The 24,584-nt window shown below is 41.9% G+C and overlaps 1 protein-coding gene across 7 annotated transcripts in view; it reads right to left on the bottom strand.

Moving 5' to 3' along the window:
- The window catches only part of LOC110494547 (nuclear receptor coactivator 3), a 33,469-nt gene extending 9,089 nt beyond the window's left edge, over window positions 1–24,380 (bottom strand). For 3 of the 7 annotated variants that reach the window (XR_005037068.1, XM_021569692.2, XM_021569696.2), the window contains exons 1-4: window positions 24,242–24,380; window positions 1,700–1,804; window positions 1,302–1,462; window positions 30–130 (exon numbers count right to left, since the gene is read on the bottom strand). Coding sequence is in view for 6 of the 7 variants with exons in the window: in XM_021569692.2 (XP_021425367.2) it covers window positions 30–130; window positions 1,302–1,462; window positions 1,700–1,785 (348 nt within the window). In the remaining variant the exon portion in view is untranslated. Of the gene's footprint in view, window positions 1–29; window positions 131–1,301; window positions 1,463–1,699; window positions 1,805–2,783; window positions 2,905–24,019; window positions 24,128–24,241 lie in introns of all 7 variants that reach the window. The other 4 variants (XM_021569693.2, XM_036950615.1, XM_021569695.2 and 1 more) reach the window with 4 other exon arrangements.
- Window positions 24,381–24,584: the final 204 nt, after the last annotated feature.

The following is a 24,584-nucleotide window of genomic DNA, read 5'->3' as shown; positions in this document are numbered from 1 at the left end:
TTTGACCCCCACCCTGTCCACAGGCTAACCTGTAGTAGCAGCGGTCCCAGATGGTCTTTGTCAATGACCCCTTGACCAGTGGAAGACACATCTGCCTTCTGGACGTCGTCATCGCTGCATGAACTCTTCCCTGCAGAGGGACAAGGATCCACAGTCACTTCACATTAGATAAGGTATATCCAGTTATTATAGTGCAACATTGCAGGACATAACTCTAAACATGCAGCTTGATATCAATTGTGGAATTGTGAGGATAAATTAGAAACATAACTGCAAAACAGTTTTGCAGGAGACCGAAATTAGCCTACCAGTTATCCAGCCAACCATGTCACAGTAGAAATTACCAACTGTCCACCATCAGAAGGCAATATTAACTAAATTTATACACTTCTAAAAATACCATTAGATTAAATCATGATATAGTTCAGTGTTCAACATATTCTGATTCGAAGAGAAATTCACTTGGAAGGAAGGGAGAGCTTGAACAATAGATTTTGGTTCTTTATTTAGAGTCACAAGGCTAACAGTAATGTGAGGGAAGAGGTGAAAGAGTATAACTAAATTAGACAGGAGTAAATGAATTGGAGAAAGAGGGCAAGAGATGTGTGCTTAAAAGGGTAACAGAAAAAGAGGGCCTTCATCATTCACTGCCTGTAACTATGGCAACTTGGCTGTACAACGCTCCAAGCAGCAGCAGCCAGCTGTGGCCCTGGGGTGGATACCAATCCAATAACTTTCCTTCCTTCTCACCTTCCTCACTGGTCTAATCCGAGTGGATTGCATCGGTATAAACTGCACATAATTTACCTGAAGGCTAGGTGGAGCTAATACCATACTGCTTACACGATCCAACCACTTCAGAGCAACAAAGGACAAAGGGGGGTTTATGGTGCTGGAATCTCTCGCTTGTCTTGAGAGCCCTCCCCTTCCACCCTGCTCTCCAGTCCCATCCGTCTCCCAGGCTGGGCCTGCCACTCCAGTGCAAACAGACACATGAGCCTGGAGCACCATGGCCTTGAGCCATCACGACTCAATTACAGGTGTTCATTTCTCCCAAACACAAAAGACTGAGTCCAGGCCAGGCAGCCACCACCTAACAGCTTCATCACTGACAGTCTCTACAGCCCAGTTTGACACGGCATCCTCCTAATCATAAAACCATGCACTGAGCAAATACTACAGCAATGATTTATGAATGACTTACCATGTTCTCCCAATGTTTTTTTGTTAAGCTAAAATCAAAAACATGCTGATATTAAGAGCACACTAGTGGCATCAGTAGAGCATTGGGGAGCTGGTACCTTGCTCTTTGATTTGCCTAATCTGCCGGACGGTTTCCTTGAGGATGGCACATTTGTCTGGCTTCACGTTGAAGCTGACCATGTTGCTGAGGTTGGCAGAGATCAGCTCGGCCAGCTCCTCGATGTATTTACTCTCCTGCTCCCTTCTGCGCTTGTCACACCTGCAGGGTGGGGGAGGGTACAGTCAAATGTCACCATGACAACCACACCTATCCCTCCATAATGAACAGAAATCCATGGGAATGAAAAATAGATATTGAAGCCAAGGAAAGGGGCATTTCACAGAGGCTAGTGAGGAAAGAAAACTCTTTGCTTGTAAACACACTAAGACAGGCACACACAAAAAGAGAGAAAGGAAGGAGATGCAGACGGAGGCACAGCTCCCAACAGTGACTCACCCAAGGCCTGGTGTATCACAGGTGGAGATCTTGCGTTTCCGTTCGGAGCACATGGGCGCCATGGAGTTGTCTGCCACGCCACTCATCCTCAGCACATATCAGCACCTGGGGAGACAAGACAGATCTGAGACGCAGACACTGACTGACATGTGACCAGTGCTACTGACTGGCTTATTGTACTTCATTCCGCTCCAATTTATGCATTAGAGGAAGGGTTTCCAGACACTTTTACTCAGGCCCCACTTCCAGCATTGGGGAACATCTCATGTGCGCCACATCTATTTCTATGGGCACATGCACTGTTAATGTCACACAAAAAAAAAAAAAAAAGTGCAGGTTTTAAAGGTCATTTTCCTGCAATTCTATACATTTTCCCATTGCTAATGTGCATTCATGTGATATGAGTGACTCAAACATAACAAAATCCATGGGCTAAAAAACATTAGCTGACATGGGTTAGTTGATCTGGACATTTCTGACAAGTTATAAATAGCTACGGTATGCAATGACTGATATGACAAAAGGAAAACTGATGTACTAGCCAATTTCGAAATTGCACCTTGTGCATTCTACTACTACAACTTTTAAGATTAAGTTGAAAGCAGTTCTGAGCCCCCCCCCCCCCCCCACTGTGTTAGGCCTCTTCGTGCACCTTGTTCAAGAGGTTTGTCCTTTACTACTATTATTCCATATACTAACTACCAAAATCCCTTTGCTATTTCTTTTGAATTGACATATTAACAAAGGCGATTCAGACAGTAAGCCGAGTTAGCTAGTAGCTATACAAGTCTCCCTACATAGCATTTGATAGGAGGAAAATCACATCTGTTCCAGTGTGAGGGACTGATGATGTGATTTAAAGCCTCTGGAGAAATGGGTCATCCTGCGTTCAGCCTGCTGCTGCCTGCTCTACTCCTCCTCCTCTAGCAGTACAGTAGTCAAACACCAGCACAGGGACAAGCTGAATTGTGTTCATGGAAAGCAATAGAAACGTTGGTCCTGAGATTAGACTATACTGCATTCACGTTTCCAACAGCCCCTGCCTCCACTACACACCTCTTCCCTTCATGTCCACTTCTCTTACCCCGAATCCTCCCTCTACAGCTGCTGTTCCCTTCTTCGTAGACACTGCCCTTGTTTTCCTCCCCTGGACGGGCCTTGACCCACTCAGGGTTCACACCAGAGGAAGACGGCCACTACTTTCCCTTTCCCGCACAACAAAGAAAGAAAAAAAACAAGTTCATTGTTCCAGCGCTTGAGAGGTAGGCTACGGCACACACACACACACACACAAACTGAAATGGGCAGGCAAGCACACTGGCACACAGACATACTGTCTTTCACACAATCGTACACACACACGCTATGAACTCATCATTCTGGAGTGGAAAACTGCAGAATGGATGAGAGCCGTTATGCAACCTCAGTCCAAAACTGCAGGCTTGGACATGTAGAGCACCACCTCTGACACTCCTAGGGGGTTTCTCAATATACATACATACATACCACCGTACTCCACACGCTCATGCTCCAAGTGCATTCTCCGAAGACGTTTTTGTGAAGATCAGATAGTGTGGAGAACACACAAAACATTTGAGAAGCACCCACACCCCCCCTACTGTATTACCTCATGCTGCACCCCCATTCACTGAACCTTCTTCCAGCCAGGACAATGGCAACAATAGTTACAGTAGCTAGCTGATGGTTATGAAGTATGTGAGAATCATAATCTAACCAGATGGCAGAAATGACTAACTAATGTTAATGCAGATGTCAATTCTTCATGGGTAGCTAGCTAAATTATTTGTGGCTAAATCTGGCTTGCTAGCTAATAGAAGTTGCTAGCCTGTTAGCGCTATTGACTTAAAGGGTAAAAAAAAAAGTTTTTTCTTTTTAAACTAGGCAAGTCAGTTAAGAACAAATTCTTATTTACAATGACAGCCTACCATGGCCAAACCTGGGCCAATTGCGCGCCGCCCTATGGGACACCCAATCATGTCCGGATGTGATACAGCCTGGAATCGAACCAGGGACTGTAGTGACACCTCTGATGCAGTGCCGTAGACCGCTGCGCCACTCGGGAACCCGGACCTACGCACACTACAGTGGGTATTGAGGCGGCAGGTAGCCTAGTGGTTAGAGCATTGGACTAGTAACCGAAAGGTTGCAAGATCGAATCCCTGAGCTGACAAGGTAAAGAAAGATCTGTCGTTCTGCCCCTGAACAAGGCAGTTGTTGAAAATTAGAATTTGTTCTTAACTGACTTGCCTAGTAACATTATTTTAAATTAAAACATTGTAGGCAGGTAAAAAAAAAAAAATATGCCCAAATTACATATTTATTCACTTATCAAGATAAAATATTGTAGCCAGGCAACATACAGTATGCGATGTGATTGGGCAAGATTTCAATCCGAAGTCAGTTTATTTTCTCTCGCTTCAGCTCAAACAATGGCCGCCATTGATTTCAAGAAAATGTGCATATTTTTTTACTTGGTTGCGTCATATATTTCTATGCATACTTTGTTGAAGCGGAGTATGCATTTGATTTGTGCTCCTCCTTCACATACTTTGATCTGGACTCGTACACCGACCCTCCCGTGCCAGGAGCACAGTAGTATGCATTGAGAAACACTCCTAGTCTCCTGTAGAGCGCCACCGCGGACACACTCCTAGTCTCTAAGCCCTACGTCTCCACTGCATGCTCCCTGTTCAATCTCCTTTTCACCATCCCTCTAAAATCTCTTTCCCTCATCCCCCCCCCCACCTACCTTAAGAGCAGAGTCCCGCTTGTCGGTACTGAAAGAAAAAGGTCAAGCTATATAGCTTGACTGTATACAAGATATAGGGGGAAAATAACAAGAAAGTGGTTGTATAGGAGACTGCAGTGAAAAGTTTCATTTCCTTGTACAAATCTTTCCGTTGCACTATATCATAAGGTGGTGCTGGTAAAGCATATGAATATTGGTTTCCTCAAATATTTTGACAACCATGCTGCCCAGTGGCATCAAACTGAATATATTTGCATACATGCACAAAACATTAAGAACACCTTCCTAATATTGAGTCACACCCCTTTTTGCCCTCAGAATACTCAATTTGTTGGGGAATTGACTCAACAAGGTGTCAAAAGCATTCCACAGGGATGCTGGCCCATGTTGACTCCAAAGCTTCCTTCCCACAGTTGTGTCAATTAGGCTGGATGTCTTTTGGGTGGTGGACCATTCTTGAAACACAGGAAACTGTTGTGTGAAAAACCCAGCAATGCTGTAGTTCTTGACACTCATTCAAAGGCACTTCAATCTTTTGTCTTGCCCATTCACTCTCTGAATGGCACGCATACACAATCCATGTCCCAATTGTTTCACAGCTTAAACATTATTTAACTTGTCTTCTCCCCTTCAGCTACACTGATTGAAGTGGATTAACAGGTGACGTTAATTAATAAGAAATCAGACTGACATGGTGAATCCAGGTGAAAGCTAGGTCATTCCATTTGTTGTTCGCTTTTACTTCAACTTTTCAACAGACCTATACTCTGAAAAGGAAGGAAACAAATGTACAACAGATATACCCTTTCTATTTCAGAGAGTCGTCTCGTCTGAACAGAAGCCCACCATGAACAAGTCACAACACGCCTGGCATTATGTAAATGATCCTGAATCAGCCACTTCTGACAATGTGAAACTTGCCCAGAGATTGGGAGATGTTTGTTCCAGGTACGGGGCAGGTTTTAAAGTGATAGGAATTGAAAGCGGTTAACGGTTTTATAAGACAACATAGGCCTACAAAGTTTGTTGAACTAGATTGAGAATCTGGAGAATGAGGTGCAGTGTAAATGGCATGGACTCCACTGCACATGTTCACACACCTTCACCTGATTGTGTCCAATCCCAATCCATTCAGTCTATGACCTCTGTCTCAGCACAGCCTGTTATGAGAGAAGAGACCAGTTCACACACTGTACACTGGCAGGTCTAAAGCAAGTTCTCTGACCAAAAAAAACAAACTGAGCAGTAAAGGGTCAATGGATGCTACCGGTCAGTCTGACAGACAGGACTAAGATAAAAAGGTGAGAGTTGGTGAACAAAATTAACCAAGCCCAATGTGGCTCCTGAAAATTGTAACGTAACAAACTGCAAGATAATTTGGCTATTGAGTTTGTTCACCAATTTGCTTTTATTAGAGATGTTTTAATGTAGACTATGTCCCGCCTTCTAAGCACTACAGTAATGAGCGACCCCATTAGCTGGCTGATACTATTTCGAACAGAACCCACACGCTTCTATTTCCTGTAAACTTCTAGGTGACGGGGCAGTATTTTCATGTCCGGATGAAATGCATGCCCAAATTCAACTGCCTGCTACTCATCCCCAGAAGATACGCATATTATTAGTAGATTTGGATAGACAACACTGAAGTTTCTAAAACTGTTTGAATCATATCTGAGTATACCTGAACTTATGTAGCAGGCGAAATCCAGAGGAAAAACCATTTAGATTTTTTTAGGTCACTCTTTTCAATGGGAATCCAGATTTCTAAGGGACCTTCTTGCAGTTCCTATCGCTTCCACTGGATGTCAGTCTTTAGAAATTGGTTGAGGTTATTCCTTTGTGTAATGAAGAAGTACAGCCATCTTGAACAAGGGTCACTTGAAGGGTACTGTTAGATAGAGGCGCGTGACCAGAAAGCATGCTTCAGTTTGTTTTCTTCCTGTATTTAACACAGATCATCCAGTCTTCAATTTTATAGATTATTTAGGTAAAAAAAAAAAAACTAAAGTTGTATTACAAAAGTAGTTTGAAATGTTTTGGCAAAGTTTACAGGTAACTTTTGAGATATTTTGTAGTCATGTTGAGCAAGTTGGAACCTGTGTTTTTCTGGATCAAACGCGCCAAATCAATGGACATATATATATATATATATATATGGAATTAATCGAACAAAAGGACCATGTGATGTTTATGGGACATAGGAGTGCCAACAAAAGAAGCTCGTCAAAGGTAAGGCGTGAATTATATTTTTATTTCTGAGTTTTGTGTCGCGCCTGCAGGGTTGAAACATGGTTTCTCTCTTTGTTTACGGAGGTGCTATCCTCAGATAATAGCATTGTTTGCTTTGCCAAAAAGCCTTTTTGAAATCTGACATGTTGGCTGGATTCACAACAAGTGTAGCTTTAATTTGCTATCTTGCATGTGTGATTTAATGAAAGTGTGATTTTTATAGTAATTTATTTGAATTTGGCGATAGCATCCCACATATCCCAGAGAGGTTAATTAAAATGTTTAATATTTGGTAGAACTTCATGGGAACATCGATTCTAAAAAGAAACAGGAAGCCACAGAAGATAGCATCCTGTTTGCATCCTCTCATCGTCCCCTGCATTATCACTTCCTGGATGTGGCCACCGATCCACAACATTTACATATTCTGTGCATCTGTCCCTTTCTCGCTCCATCTGCATCTTTAATACCCTCAGTACCAAGCAACGGTAAGCTTTCCCCGGTCCGTTTTCTTGGTAACCTAGTCACTTAATTTCCACATCATCCCCTAGACCCCATTGGAGGGGGTCACCTGCATTATTCATAGGTCAACTTCCTGCCGACACACGAGAAAGTAGGCACTGCTAGCGTGGAAACTGTGTGCCTATGGGATCTTCCACGTAGATCAAATCCTAAGGGTCTCCCACAGCAACTGAGATAAAAAGGTACAGCTGAAGGCAGCTGAATATGATGGGGGAGGTGCAGTAGAAGTGAGGAAAAGGAGGTATATTAAGGAGAGGAGGAAGAGCATTGGGCTGAGCTCTAGAGCTGTAGTGTCCCTTGGTCAGGACCAGAATAGCGAGGTGCCGGGGACATTCCAACAGAGCCTGAAATCAAGGCTGTAATCTGAGCTCTGTGAGATGCAGGCTAAATAACAAACATGTCCCACCCAAAACAAAGAAAACACACAAACGGACTTACCATACCACAGCTTTCACACTCACAGCTACGCGCAAATGTATACATAACCACAACATACTAAGCCGACAAGCCATCAACCACTGATGATACCATCCTGAGTGGGATCGGTCTTTTGTCTTCAAATATAAAAATTGTGGCAGAAACATTTGGAGCCTTTCTTTAACCATGTATAGCTACCCCCTCACCCACCTACTAGATACACACCCTTCCTCTTCCACACAGTCTTACAGAAACAAAGGCATCTACTGGATTTTAGGACAAGTGCAAAAGGAAACAGAATTACTTCCTGTTTTTCTTCAAAGACCAGCCCCACCTCCACCTCGGGAGCATGCTTAAGAGTTCTCACACTTTGGGATGACGACAGGTACAATACAATAGCTGCTGCTCACACTGCTGGTACTTTTCTCCCGTGTCAACCCAGTGTCATATCCATTTTATACAATTGAACTAGACAGACTTGCGCACATCTACAAATGATGTGTTTTCACAACCATGTTCAGTGCCTTCAGAAAGTATTCATACCTATTGACTTATTCCACATTTTGCGGTGTTACAGCCTGAATTCAAAATGGTTTAAATATATTCTCACCCACCTACACACACACAAAATACTCCATAATGACAAAGTGAAAACATGTTTAGACATTTTAGCCAATGTATTGAAAATGAAATACAGTGACAAATATTCCCATCCCCGAGACAATTCATGTTACAACCACCATTGGCAGTGATTACAGCTGTGAGTCTCTGGGTAAGTCAAAGAGCCTTGCACACCTGGATTGTACAACACTTTGGTGTATTGATACACTATCCAAAGTGTAATAAACCTCACCATGCTCAATGACTGCTTTTTTTTTTAACCAATAGGTGCCCTTCTTTGCAAGGCATTGGAAAACCTCCCTGGTCTTTGTGGTTGAATCGGTTTGAAATTCCCTGCTCGACTGAGGGACCTTACAGATAATTGTTTGCATGTGTGAGGTACAGAGATGAGGTAGTCATTAAAATGCATGTTAAACACTAGTGTTGCAACTGATTACATGACTTAAGCACATGTTAACTCTTGAACTTGAAAGGGGTTGAATACTTTGACTGAAGACTTTTTATTTTACCTTTATTTAAACTAGGCAAGTCCATTAAGAACAAATTCTTACTTTCAATGACAGCCTAGGAACAGTGGGTTTAACTGCCTGTTCAGGGGCAGAACAACAGATTTTTACCTTGTCAGCTCGGGGACTTGATCTTGCAACCTTCCGGCTACTAGTCCAACGCTCTAACCACCAGGCTACCTGCCGCCCAGGCAGGCTTTCTATTTTTTATTCAATTTGTTAAGTATAAAAATAGAACTCCACTTCGACATTGTGCGTGGCAGTGACCCAAAAGACTAAAATGAAATCCATTTTAAAATTCTGATTAGTTTTATAAAGGTGTTAAAAAGTCAAATGGGTGTGAATACTCTGAAGGCACTGTAAATGTGCCAGAGTTCACCACAGAATCCTAACAACCGTTTCATCCATTTGTGAAAACACATACAATTCTCATGAAAACAGAGCGAGTGAGCCAGAAAACTGACTTGAGATAAAGTTAAAGAAATACGATGCACAATGGGACTAAAGTGCAGCGAGGCAGACAAATGCCAAGTGTGTGTACATGTGCAGACTTCTAAAAAGTTCAGCTATAAAAAAAACTCTAGGAAAGCCTCTATTATGAAGTACATTGGCAGCTCCAAATTCCAGTCAAACCCTGATGCAAGAAAAGCATGGGGGAAAACTTGAACTGTTCCTCGTCTGCACTTCAGAGCAGGACAGTCTGGAGTTGAATCTGGTTGCTCTCTCCTCCTCTGTCCATCCCAAGAGCCGTCACACCCACACCCCACATGTAAAGTTTGTCCCATGTTTAGCAGAAATAAAAGATCCCAGTCATTTTCCACACGCACAAAGATTATTTCTCTACAATTTGTATGCATTCCTGTTAGTGAGCATTTCTCCTTTACCAAGATAATCCATCCATCTGACAGGTGTGGAATATCAAGAAGCTGTTTAAACAGCATGCTCATTACACAGGTGCACGTTGTGCTGGGGACAATAAAAAGCCACTAAAATGTGCAGTATTGTCACAACACAATGCCACGGATGTCTCAAGTTGAGGCCGCATGCAATTGGCATGCTAATTGCAGGAATGTCCGCTAGAGCTGTTGCCAGATAATGAAATGTTCATTTCTTGCATAAGCCGACAACGTCATTATAGAGAACATGGCAGTACGTTCAACCGGCCTCACAACCGCAGACCATGTGTAACCACGCCAGCCCATCCGGCTTCTTCACCTACGGGATCGTCAGAGACTAGCTACCCGGATAGCTGATGAAACGGAGTAATTCTGTCTGTAATAGTCATTTTCTGGGGAAAAACTCATTCCGATTGGCCGGGCCTGTCTCACAAGTGGGTGGGCCTACGCCCTCCCAGGCCAACCCAAGGCTGCACACCTGCCCAGTTCATAGATGAAATCCAGATTAAGACCTAATTAATTTATTCATTTTTAAACAGTTCATAAGGAAATCAGTCAATTTTAAATAAATTAGATTTCCTTATATTAATATAAAATAACTGAAATTGTTGCATGTTGTGTTAAAATGCTAACGAGCACATAGCGAACATTTTGTACAGTTTGACCTAAACTATACAAGTAACTAAAAATACTACTCAATGATTTCTTGATCCAGGAGGGGATTATTTGCTGTTACCAAGTAAAATGCTTGATTTTGGAAGTAACTAACATGCAAACCAAAAATGCACAATTGCAGAGCATTTATCACATTTTAGAGAGTTACCTTAATTTATTTTACTAGGCAAGTCAGTTAAGAACAAATTCTTATTTTCAATGAAGGCCTAGGAACAGTGGGTTAACTGCCTGTTCAGGGGCAGAACGAAAGATTTGTACCTTGTCAGCTCGAGGATTCGAACTTGCAACCTTCCGGCTACTAGTCCAAAGCTCTAACCACTAGGCTACCCTAGTTGTGAATTGCATACCATAATTAGATCACCTGGAGCATGCTGCAGAACAGTGAGTGACTCAGAAGGCTCTGGACTCTCATTGTGTGCTTGTAAACAAACATGACTGGGAACTACCATAAACGCCATAATAATGTGACAGGTGAAATGAAGAACGCAATGTTCTTCATCTCCAAACGTATTACACAAGTTGACTGCAGTTATTTACTTAAAAAGTTGCTACGAACATAGAATTGTGTTGCACAGTATACCAGTACCACGGTAATATCACAGTACAAAAACATGATACCGACATTGTAGAATACTGTAGTACAGTTTCATATGATACTACAGACTTCAGCCCTACCGATCTAAAGAATTTGCTGGCGCCTGTTATAAAATGTTTACCAAGTTTTATTTATAAACTCAGTTGAATTGAAGCACCAGCCTCTAGTCTCTTGTACAGGCATGTCCAATAATATCCACTTCACTTCATGTACATATCACGTGTGGCAGCTGGAATCAGCCAGCCTCATCCCCTACCAGCCATCACTCACCTGTTTCTCTCCGTCCACTCCTCATGTGTGTCTATTCCTCTGTCAGTTAAAATATATAATCTGGCCGTGATGGCAACCAGGGATGCAGACCCAGACGAGTCTTCTGTTAGATTTATTACATTGGAACAGCACGCAGAGGGCAATGTTGATGCATTGTATAATTTCATTACCTGTTATACCCAAGAGCACATACCAGTCTGAGTAGACTTTGCAAGTTCACGGTCATGCAGCCTCAGTGTCAGAGGGAAAATGGAGCACAGCTTGGCGACAGGCATGCAGCTTCACAGCAGAGAAACAGCTCGTCTCCAGCCTAAACAGTCAAATATTAACCATATTACGAGATGCCTGCCTGCCTGCCCCCCCCCCCCCGGATTCACAGGCATTTCAGACATTTCACAAACCACGTCACTAATTATTGGTTTGACAGCACACATTGTTCAGTCATGTTGTCATCTAGCTAGCTAACAACCTGGTAAGTTGGCAGTTGGTTTAGGCTAATTTGATGGGCACTGCCAGAAAGGAAAAGGGTCTGCAACACATGAGATGTGCTTCAAAAATGGTAGGACTCAAAGGCCTAAACTATAGGAAAAATATTTTCTTTTGGTGCTCCTTAAATTCTGTTTTGTGCCTAATGTTTTAAAAGTTGGGAGCAATGTGTTTGTGAGGGAGATATCGAGTGTGTGTTAACTGAAGAGTAAAGGTTCCATGCCGTTTCACTTAATGACAATGACATGCATGTACATTCCTTCCTCCCACTCCTCCAGCCAAATCATAGGTAGGCTTTTGCAAATGAGCAAATCAGTCATTCTATGCAGTATTCGATTATACTCAGAACAGTGTGAAGCTAAATTCAATATGTTGTATTAAGTAGAAGTGTGAATTTCAATGACAGGTTTTTGGAGAACGTTTCGAAAACATGAACAAGCATCCGAGAGACAGGGCAAACAGGACGCTAGGCCACAGATTTTTTTTCCACCCTGGTATCATGACACTACGCCTGGTATCGTCTGCAAAAATTTTATATTGTGACATTGTTCAAATGTATTAAAAAAATTACTTAAAATAAACTGTTATGATAAATCATCCCGTGGCTTTTTATAAATACCCCAGTACATGTTATCCTACTCCATACAATGAACACAATTGCATTTTATTGATGGCAACTTGAATGCACAGAGATACTGACGTACCATTCAGCCACTGCCATCCCCTCATGTTTCAGAATGATAATGCACAGCCCCATGTCCCAAGGATCTGTACACAATTCCTGGATAGGGCTGTTACTGTGAACGTATTCACACCGGCGGTCACGAGTCATGACGGCAGTCAAATTCCACGTGACAGTTTAGTCATGCTAATCAGGCTTCTCCAAGCTCTGATGCTGCTGATGGTCATTAGTAGCCTACCAAACTTGCTAACTGCCTGGTACTCAGCACTAATCACACTGACATCAATGCAAAAGTAAACAAAAATCTAATCAAACACTTCATGAGAGTATGAGCTCATGTTGCGCAACATTTCTATAGGCTATGCAATTGCATGAGAAAACAGAGTGATGGCCTGTATTAAAAAGAGGATCCCATCAGCTTTCTATAGGCTAGGCCTACTATATTTATCAACTTCCCTAATGTCAAGCACATTGATTCTCTTTACAACAGGAGTAAAGCCTATCTGACTGGCATGAAAATGAACCAGGGGGGCAAAAAAAATAAAATCCTCCATTCGCTATTTAAGTGCATAGATTACATGCATGTTTTCCTCTGCCCGTTTCGAGGTGTATGATAAGGGTCCATTCTAAATCAAATTTCACACATTATTTAGTATATGTAAAGATTAAAATCAAGAAGTCCGATGGGCTAAAATTGTCACCTATCACTTGTGAATCACGCCCAGCTTGTGTGCAGTAAGGCAAGAAACAGTGTATGTCTTTTTTTCAACTTTAAAAATCATAGTCATACACACAACATGTAGCATAGCCCATAGGCCTATATGTTTTGATAAGGTTTGTATCACAAGTGGCTAAATAACTTAAAATTAATCCGCTTTACAACGGGTGTAGAGCTCAACTGGCAAACATACACAGTGCGTTTCAAGTTGGGGGAAGAATTTAGCATAAAAATGCAGATTTATAATACAATCATTAAATGCATGGTCGCATCTGCAATGACTTGAGAATAGTGTTTTCCCGCTAATTGATTGTATTTTGGAACATTCGTGCTTATAGCCTACTGCCGTGCGCGCATTGCTGCGCTTATGTGAAGAAATATCCTTTATCAACATTTTAAGCTAAATTCTCTGGCATAATTTGAGGCTAGTGGTTGTAATACTTTGGGATCTATCGCGTTACACAACGGTCCCAGACTATGTTTGGAATATTGTGTTCTTACACAGAATAGGTCAACTTTTGTACTACGGGGGAAGAGTAGATCATAGGCCAGTGTTTTTGCTGTTCGTTAGGCCTATATCTTGTTGGCCAACGAAATGTGGACAGTTCCAGTATCTTCAAAATGCGCCTCAGAATTGAATAAGGCTCACAGTTGTGTCCCCGATGCGTCTGATCACGTGACGGGCATTGGCTAATAAGAATTGAGCTATCAGAGAGCTATGTGAGTGAGAGGCACTTCGGAGCATGCAGCCGGGAGAAGGGAATTATAAATATTATATTTAGCCCAAGGGCACAACGTTCACTGGATGCAAAAGGCAATACAGAGTAGCCGCATGTGCGCTCTCCCTCAAATCATTGAGAAAATATATATTTTATTCAGCTACTGTATGTTCAATTGTATTCTTCATACTATAAAATAATGCCACTGAATGCTAATCTTATCTACTAAATGAGCTAGCGTAGCCCACAGCCATAGCCAGATCAGGGCCTAACATAAGGACAACTCAAGAGTATTGTAATCAATACATTGACTTATCGTGGTGTATGCTATATTACATGGATTTAGACTTATTTAAATTGTAGATGTTCCAAAAAGGTCTGCATCAGTGGCTTGTAGGCTACGCGTGGATGCTAAATGTGTTTGTTAATTACCGTGAGATCAGCAGTTATTTGCTTGACAATCACCAAATTACAACATTTCATGACCGCCACAGCCCTATTCCTGGAAGCTGAAGATGTCCCAGTTCTTCTATGGCCTGCACACTCAGACATGTCACCCATTGAGCATGTTTGGGATGCTCTGGATCACTGTGTATGATGGCATGTTAAAGATCACGCCAATATCCAGCAACTTCGCACATTCCTCAGGCCACAATCAACAGCCTGATCAACTCAACATACAAAACGCCAATGTCACGCTGCATAAGGCAAATGGTGGTCACACCAGATACTGATTGGTTTACTGATCTGTGACCAACAGATGCATATCTGCATTCCCAGTCATGTGACATCCATAGATTAGGTCCTAACTGATTTAAAATAAAATATTTGAAATTGTTGAGTCAGTTTCTTTTTAAAATTCAGATCAAAACCAGCCTCATAGCGCTGTTGATAGCCACACTCCTAGCAACAGGAGGCAAGGACTGAAAGGAAGGGGAGGGCAGAGATTCTACACAAGAAAACCATACCTGTACTTCCTTGTTTACAGCATAGAGTAAGAAAAGGGAACAATTGGTAGACTAACCTCCAATGGCTTATTCAGAGAGTTGCAACGATTAAGGGATATTCAACTAATCACAACCCCACTACATAGCACCAACAGTGAAGGTGTGTCTTCTCTGCATGCTTTTTCTGAAGAGGTGAGTGTGTACACATCAACATTGAAGAGTGAATTATTGGTGCTGCAGTGCAGGTAGTTCAAAGCTGAAAGGAGCAGACATTCAAAGCACAGCAGCTTCTCCTCGAGAAGGCACTCCCCCTCCATCCCCAGAGCCATAGTAGCACAACGCACACATTTTCCTGCTTTAATTTTGAGTGGAGGAAAAACAGGGGGATATAAATGAAGGTGAAGACAAAGAGAAGAGATTAATCTCACTCACTGTGTGTGTGTGTGATATATATATATATATATATATATATATAGCAGAGGGAGAGACAAAGAGAAGTCCTGCAGGAACATCTCTTCCATCATTAAAATAGACAAAGAGCGTGAACGAGACTGGACACGAGCACACTACACAAACACCAAATGAAAGTGTACTATCATAATCCCCTATATTAACTTCCTTAGGGCATTACTACAGTCTCTGAACGTGCTAGTTAGGTTGTTATTAACTACTACCCCATCCCCCCCACACACACCATCTTGCAACCTATAGAACACCGACGATGGCTAAACATGATCACAGGGCTAATATTATGCTAATGAGATCATTAATCAATGGCCAGAGACTTATCTGACAGCACAGAGTCAAGCCTGCAATGACCCATTCTGCCTTTGAGATAACATATCAGCATCCTCTCAGTCTCCTATTGAAGAGGCTATGGAGAGAGAAGCACACGGTACCTTAACCATATTTTCAAAAGACATCCATAAATCTATACCATCAACTCTTGAATTGAGGGTAAATGATATGAACAATAAAAATGTATAGAGGAGTGCTAATGTTATACCCCCACCAACCAGGTAGGGTGCTCACAGTGTGGTGCTCACAGTGTGGTGCTCAGCTGAAAAGTCAACATTCATTTCAGACCGCAGCTCAGCAGATTTCCCCCTTACTCGCTCCTCCCTCCATGAATCGGTGGAGTAAACACAGGAAGAGAACAGTCTCTGTTCCACACCAGAGCTGGGCGTTCCTGCAGGGTCAAAAGTTTAGCATAGTTTTAATTTCACCTTTCCTCAGCCAATTGCAGCAGCTGAACTATGACCCCTGCAAAGAATTCTACTCAAATGGTCTGATGCCAGTTTCACCACAAATGTTTTATTTACTGAATCTTGTATTTTTTGTGTATATTTTTTTTAAATCCCACTCGGCCAGATAGTCAGAAATGCTATGCAGAGAAAAAGAAGCACCAGTAGCTTTCAAATAAGAGGATGATTGGACTTACTCAGATCAGGTTACTCATGAGTTAAACTGAATCTCCACTAATAAAATTAACACCAACACATTTATAGGTGCAAGTGCTCAACTTCATCAAATAAGTTACATTTCTCTCCATAACATCTCCACTGGAAGTGGGAACCACAATTCTACACAAGTGGAGGTTAAAGAATAAAACCTCTAACATTTATTTATAGGACCATTTGTGTCAAGCCATCTCAATAGTTGTCATTGGAGCTGAACTGCGTAAGGGTGTAACAATTTTTTATTTGCAATTCTGGGTCAGACATTTGATGTTTTTACTAAATTTCTTGTATTAGATAAACAGTAAAGTCCTGAATCAAAGTACAGCATAATAGTGGTCAACGTGAACGCAATTCGCAAACCCAATTAGCCCACAATTTATACTCACGCCAGTCTCACTCCCCTCCTTCTGTCCAGCACTGGGTCAACACCACATGCTGCACAGAGTCAGATTAACACTATTAAAAGTAGAGGTTGACCGATTAAATCGGAATGGCCGATTAATTAGGGCCGATTTCAAGTTCACAACAATCGGAAATTGGTCATTTTGGACGCCGATTTTGCAGATAAAAAATAAATAAAAATGTACACCTTTATTTAACTAGGCAAGTCAGTTAATTAAGAACACATTCTTATTTTCAATGACGGCCTAGGAACGGTGGGTTAACTGCCCTGTTCAGGGGCAGAACGACAGATTTTTACCTTGTCAGCTCGGGGACTTGATCTTGCAACCTTTCGGTTAACTAGTCCAACGCTCTAACCACCAGCCTCACGAGGAGCCCGCCTGTTACGCGAATGCAGTAAGAAGCCAAGGTAAGTTACTAGCGAGCATTAAACTTAATCAATCATAATCACTAGTTATAAATACACATGGTTGATGATATTACCAGTTTATCTAGCATGTCCTGCGTTGCATATAAATCGATGCAGTGCGCATTCTAAAAAGTACTGTCGTTGCTCCAACATGTACCTAACCATGAACATCAAAGCCTTTCTTAAAATCAATACACAGAAGTATATATTTTTAAACTTACATAATTAGCTACAAGAAATCCAGGTTAGCAGGCAATATTAACCAGGTGAAATTGTGTCACTTCTCTTGCATTCATTGCACGCAGAGTCAGGGTATATGCAACAGTATGGGTAGCCTGGCTCATTGCGAACTAATGTGCCAGAATTTTACGTAATTATGACATAACATTGAAGGCTGTGCAATGTAACAGGAATATTTAGACTTATGGATGCCACCCGTTAGATAAAAATACGGAACGGTTCCGTATTTCACTGAAAGAAATGTTTTGTTTTCGAGATGAGTTTCCGGATTCAACCATATTAATGACCTACGGCTCGTATTTCTGTGTGTTATGTTATAATTAAGTCTGATTTGATAGAGCAGTCTGAGCGATGGTGGGCACCAGCAGGCTCATAAGCATTCATTCAAACAGCACTTTTGTGCATTTTGCCAGCAGCTCTGCTGTTTATGAATTCAAGCCTATCAACTCCCGAGATTAGGCTGGTGTAACGATGTGGTGTGAAATGGCTACCTAGTTAGCCGGGTGCGCGCTAATAGCATTTCAAACGTCACTCGCTCTGAGACTTGGAGTAGTTGTTCCCCTTGCTCTGCTTGGGTAACACTGCTTCCAGTGTGGCTGTTGTCGATGTGTTCCTGGTTCGAGCCCAGGTAGGAGCGAGGAGAGGGACGGCAATTCTAAAGTGACCATAAGAACATCCAATAGTCAAAGGTATATGAAATACAAATGGTAGAGAGAAAAATAGTCCTATAATAACTACAACCTAAAACTTCTTACCTGGGAATATTGAAGACTCCTGTTAAAAAGAACCACCAGCTTTCATATGTTCTCATGTTCTGAGCAAGGAACTCAAACGTTAGCTTTTTTTACATGGCACATATTGCACTTTTACTTCTCCAACACTTTGTTTTTGCATTATATAAACCAAATTTAACGTTTCATTATTTATTTGAGGCTAAATTGATTTTATTGAGGTATTAAGTTAAGTGTTCATTCAGTATTGTTGTAATTGTCATTATTACAAATAAATCTAAAATTAAAATCTGCCGATTAATCGGTACTGGCTTTTTTTTTGTCCTCCAGTAATCGGTATCGGTGTTGACAAATCATAAAATCGGTCTAATTCAACCTCTAATTAAAAGTGTTTGAATGACTTGAGGACAGGGTGGATACAGGGGTCAGAAGGACCAAGCTTTTTAAAGGAGGGAGGGGGCCATACGTTGGGTATTAGAACACTCAGATTCAAAGATGAACTCATAAACCCACCCGGCTGAGCAGTCATCTACTGACAACCCAAACGTGGTTGTTTTTGACTCAACGGCACCACGCTCTACTCCATCTGTTAAGTCAAGCTTTTCCAGCTAATCACAGCTCTCATTAGGTCAAAACACCACAAACTATATGACTGTAAAAAAGTATAACATATACATTCTACCATGGTGGTTCTCTGTTCTAGCACAGAACGACCCAAACACTGGACTCTGAATCTTGTACTATCTGTATAAAAGCCCTGTGGCAGGGTGAGCGAATGTTCTTCAAAAGGCAGCAGAGAAACATTCAGCTTTCACCACCCATTTGGACAAGTGAAGTGGTAAACAACATTTGTTTTGTACTTTGAAAGATAACCTTTGACCTGGGTTGAGGTCAGAGGTTGTCTCCACATGTTAATGGCATTTCATTAGGTAATATAAAGCATGAGGGTGGAGCCTCAATGTTGGGTGCCTCTTTTACACACAAGGAAAGACTAGCTTAATTTGCCAGGCTAGTATCAATATGGGAAAGAGAAAATAAAATCTGTTCAAACAGGAGCTTATTCTTTTGCAATTGGGTTCCCATCTACACATTATTAACCTCTTCTGACCACAGGGACCTATCAAAGCAGTGGTAGTCTCTTACTCTTGGTAGTGCCCATCAGTTGAGGTGCATAAATGCAGAGCAAAGACTCAAACACCATATTCAGAATCAAAATGGGTTTACTTGTGTGTCACCCCATTGCTCTGAGTATTGTGAAAATGACAGCAGTGCTGCACTGCTCTTAAAACAGGGATTGACAGGTATCGGAAAGCAACCCTTGGATTGGGTGTTAGCTTAACGAAAAACCATATAAAACAAGTGCAACATCATGGTAACAAACGGGCATAAGTGACAGCTAAGTGAATGTTAATCTATTCCGCAATAGTCCCCTCAACCTGAAGTAAATTAAGACTATTTAACTGCAGAAAAACATTACAATAAATGTATTATCATGCTTTGGTGTTAACACAGTGTAGTAAATCTGCAGTCTGCTCGTTGATCGACCCAGAATAGCAGAGGCCTCTCACTTCAGGGTGAAAGACTTAACTCTCCTCCGAACTGTGGAGGGGCAGAGACTGGGCAGAATCAAAGCAAGGTGGCCGTGTAGCAGTTGAGAAGTTCATCCAGAACTGACACGCTCTCTCCTCACTGCCTGCCTGACAGAGAAAGCATCTGGTAACATTTATCTCACAAACCAAACTTTTTTTCCTATTCCTCTTTTTTTCCCCCCCAGACTTTATAAAAGGGGGCCCTAAACAAAACACAAATAGTCTCACTAACATTTTACAATAGTAACAAAACCAGGGCAGGGAGCTACCCTCCCATTGGCTTGTTCAGGTGAACCAGTTTAACGAGCATTCTTCAGCCAAGGGAGAGAAAGTAAAGACTGGTGGAAAAAAGAGCTGTGCCCCCCTCTCTCTTCCTCATAAGCTATTCCCTCTGTCGCCCAACCAGCAGTGACTACAGAGTACTAACTGTTCCAACGCCTTAGTGGTTATAAATTGGAATTGGGTGCAATGATTACTTCAGGCTGCACGTTTGGCTTTCATAAGTGTGCATGGCTCAGGCTCGCATATGGCAGAATTACTCCGGCATTTGGGTATTACCTCAGAGTTGAACGAGAGGGGAATGCATGAATACGAAGTGATACTAGCGGAGCCACACTGCAATCTGTATGAAATGATTGAGACCAGGGTTTGGTGTCATTGAAGGGGAAACCTCTGTTTTAGTTGCTCTACAGTTCCTACTCTTCTGGTCTTTAACACACTCCATCTGAGAAGTCAGTCCTAAATATTTAATCAGCAGGAACTGAAGTCTCCACTCCAGTTCTATCTTGGGCTCTTTCCTTTCAGGGGAGAGAGAAGAGTTTTGCTTTAGTTGATTCAACAAACTAACCTGTTGCAGGTATTTGTGAAGCGTGTGGCTTTGAGGTCCCTCGGGTATGTCACGTGCATGTCAGCTGACATGCACAGAGAGTTTCCCGTCACCAAGTTAATGACCTTGAGGTTGTCATGTGGGCTTGTCTTCTTGGAAATGTAACTTTATAGCGCTCTCTCCAACAAAAACATTCAAAGCTGTAAAAAACAAATCCTAACAGTTTTACTAACTATTACAGATGTGGTTGTCATACCTAGCTACCCGTAAGTCTCTGGATAAGTGTGTCTACTAAATTACTAAAATGTAAATGTGTAAACTTTGTAGCCCAAGTGTGATTTAAACCAAAAAAGAAAATTGAACACATAAATCATTCAACTTAAAACTGCACAAGGGAAAGGCCTACTTATAACAAGGTAATAAGGACCACTTATGCTTTCATTTCAAACCCAGCGCCTCACCATCACCCACAAAAAAAGGTACAAAGGCCAAGGAATCAAATTTCAATTAGGGAAACAATCAGGCTTTCCTTTCAGCTCAGTGGGTCTCCAAGAGCCCTCCCACAGCCACTGCTCTTCTCTCCCCACTAACAAGATTAATTCTACACACAACCTCACCTTCACTTGTTGACCACCAAATACCTTTTTTTTTTTTTTTTTTTACATTTCCCCCTTAGTCACAACCCTGACGACAAACAAAAACAAAGCAATCTATTCAAACATCAATGGAGCAGAAATTCAGCTTGACAAAGAGAATGGAGGGAGTTATCATAAAGTACCTCTCCACCACACAAAAGGTGAGGCATTTGCTTATTTCCCCACTCATTCTTTCTGCTTTAAGTCAAAATACCTACAACCTGATTTTAAATAACTGAATACTTTCAGAAGTGACAAGGATGAAGACAGTTGTCTGAGCAAAAACAATATGACAGTTAAATATTAGGCCAAGTATGCATCATCAAACCCTAAAGTCTTACTACTGACAAATGCCAATGCACAAACAGTAACAATATCCACTCAATATGTCATGGAAATCAATGGATTGGTTCATCTGCTACGAAGCTCTGACACCAGAGAGATGTTCCTGCGCCCATGAGATGAAGCGATAAGTTAATGACTTATTGAGAACACAGTAGTAAACGGACAAAGAAAATGCCATGCATCAAAGTCACTTCTTCAACCCATCTGCAGTCAAAGAATCTCCCAGAAGATTGATTCATTGTTAACGCAGCCTGACACCCTGTGTGAGAGAAAGGGAGAGATAAAGAGAAGGGGGGGGGGGGGTTCAATTTGCAAAGAATCTGAGTAGCAGCAGCAGTTCATTGGGTAGTTTCACACAGCAGCCACTGTTCCCTTCCTACAAACATATGCACTGCTAGAGAAGATGTAGACAATGTAGATGTGCATTAAAAAGTATTCATGATAAATAAAATATGCCTAATCCTAAAATGAGACCATGAAGACAATTCGCTAGTCAGGATAGCTCAGTGGCCTAATTCTTACTCCACACCCATAGCTCAGACACCATACATACCTGATACACTACATGGACAAAAGTATGTTAACACCTGCTCAATCATTTCATTCTAAAATCATTTCATTCTAAAATCATGGGCATTAATATGGAGTTGGTCCACCCTTTGCTGCTCTAACAGCCTCCACTCTTCCAGGAAGGCTTTTCACTAGATGTTGGAACAGGGGACTTGCTTCCATTCAGCGACAAGAGCATGATTAAGGTCGGGCACTGGTGTTGGGCGATTAGGCCTGGCTCAGTCTGCTAAATAACTGTCCCAGACCATTATTCCTCCTCCACCAAACTTGACCATGTCCATTATGCAGTTGGGTAGGTAGCATTCTCCTGGCATCCGCCAAACCCATATGTTTGTCTGACTGCCAGATGGTGAAGCGTGATTCATGACACCAGAGTGCGTTTCTACCGCTCCAGAGTTCAATGACGACAAGCTTTGCCCCATTCCAGCCGACACTTGGTCTCGCGCATGGTTAACTTAGGCTTGTGTGTGGCTGCTCGGCCATGGAAACCCATTTCATGAATCTCCCGACAAACAGTGCTGACATTGCATCTACAGGCAGTTTGTAACTCGGTAGTGAGTGTTGCAACCGAGGACAGAACAATGTATTTTTTTCTTCTCTCTCTCCGTGCTTCAGCACACATCGGTCCCATTTTGTGGCCTACCACTTCACGGCTGAGCCGTTGTTGCTCCTAGATGTTTCCACTTCCCAATAACAGCACTTACAGTTGAAGGGACAGCTCTAGCAGGGCAGAAATTTGACATACTGACTTGTTGGAAAGGTGAATCCACTAATTTGTAGGTGTGTCCACACAGTTCTCTCCAGATTTACATGCCACATGTATGGTAGGTAGAAACCCATCTTCAATAACACCCAAAACTTGATTGTGATTGAATAATTATTCTAGGGCAAATTCAATTATTGAGAGTCTTGCATGTTGGGATGAGTAGGTCCTCCTCCTGCACATGTGTGGGTATCAGAAAGGTTTCTTGTGATTCACGTGGTTTGCCCCCAAGCAAAGACTGCACACCTAGACCTTTAAATTCAAGCGAAATTACTCACTCTCCATTGTCTGTCGAGAATACGTGAGCAAGTTGTCGAAGAACGCTCCCTTATTGCCTCAAAGTAAATGCTCAACATACAAACTGATCAGTAGTTCGTTTTGTTGCCATTTTTTCAAAACAAAATCGGTCGATTCGCTTAAACATGAGCCCTCTCTCTCGCACACACACGTGAATGAACACGAACATTCTCCTCACCATGCCCTGCAGTAAATTAAATGTATGTGAACTTGAGACATATGGTATCATAAATAGCCAATGTTGCATGTAGCCTACGAGAGAGTTGAGCCGGTGGCCTGACGTACGTATCCAATCCTACGGCGTTATGGTAGGTCATTAACTTCACCGTTTTGATCACAGATAGCTACTTAACCTAGCAAGGGTGAACCATAAATAACAGCAAATGTGCGGATTGTTTCAATGGCCCGGGCTACTACCACCACCATGTCGCTGTTTTGTCCAACTTAAGTTAGTTGTAATTTTAACACTAGCTGCATTTCAATCGTAGCTGACCATTAGGCTACGTCATGTTGAGGTTGAGTCGCTTTGCCGATGTTTATTTTCATGCGTCAACTGTCACAATCATTACGAAGTAGCAGACTGATGAAAACAGTTATTCCTTGTAACCATTAATACCATAAAGAACTACACTGAACCTCGGAATCTAGGCTAGTTGGCGACAGTAGATTCAGCTTTAGGCCAATGTTATCAAACTATGGATATTTGTTCTTAATTTTAAAAAGAGTATCAAAACGGAGCCTAAATATTTGGGCCAACTAGTACTTAAAAAAATAGATTTACTTCGACTTTAACAGAACCGTTGTAATACCAAACAGGTATCTTGCCTACAAAATAGAAGAGTTAACTCACAGTCGAGATGGAATAGTTTCTGAATGTAATGTTATCAATTTGCCCCTCTGATAAACTTTGTAACAAAGATGAGCATAAAATCCGTATGCAACCTCCACGAGGAATGCACACATATTTAAAACAGCCAATAGACAAATATGGACTTACATCATCAGGGAGAGAGAGCACTCTTCATGTTGCCAACAATTCCAAAATAAACGGACAAGCTCAGAACTACAAGGTAGGTTGGTTGTAGGCTACGGGTGAACCCTCTGCCTATTCCAAGAAAAGCGTTTAAACTACATCAGGTCAACTGGAAAATGTGCCACATGTTTTAAAACCCTATCAGTGTTTCCAACAAAACACCGGCTACTAGCAGGAAAAACTCACCCGCTTCAACACATTCATTGAGTAGGCTACACCAGTTTCTTTCTTGTCCCTATTAACTCTCCGCCATCTTCACCACTGTGTTTGTTTAAATGGGAAACACTCCCAAAGCGCAAGAAGCCAGCTTGCAAAAGAGCAATAGGGCTTCTGGGTAGAGTAGTTGTCTTCCTCCTCTTTCAGAATTAAGACGTGTGGATCTTTCTGAACATGGACTACACGTAGACTAGAAATAAGTATATAGATGAGACGGCCAGCAATACCGATGCTATTATATTAGGGGAAATACATCAACATGCATTTATTTATAGCTCACCAAAGTAGCCCATGGAGATTTATGTGAGCGTGG

The sequence above is a fragment of the Oncorhynchus mykiss genome, chromosome 17, assembly GCF_013265735.2.
Source record: "Oncorhynchus mykiss isolate Arlee chromosome 17, USDA_OmykA_1.1, whole genome shotgun sequence".
Classification (NCBI taxonomy): Eukaryota; Metazoa; Chordata; class Actinopteri; order Salmoniformes; family Salmonidae; genus Oncorhynchus; species Oncorhynchus mykiss.
Note: the sequence above shows the minus strand (reverse complement) of the source record. Positions and strands in the feature narration are given on the sequence as shown.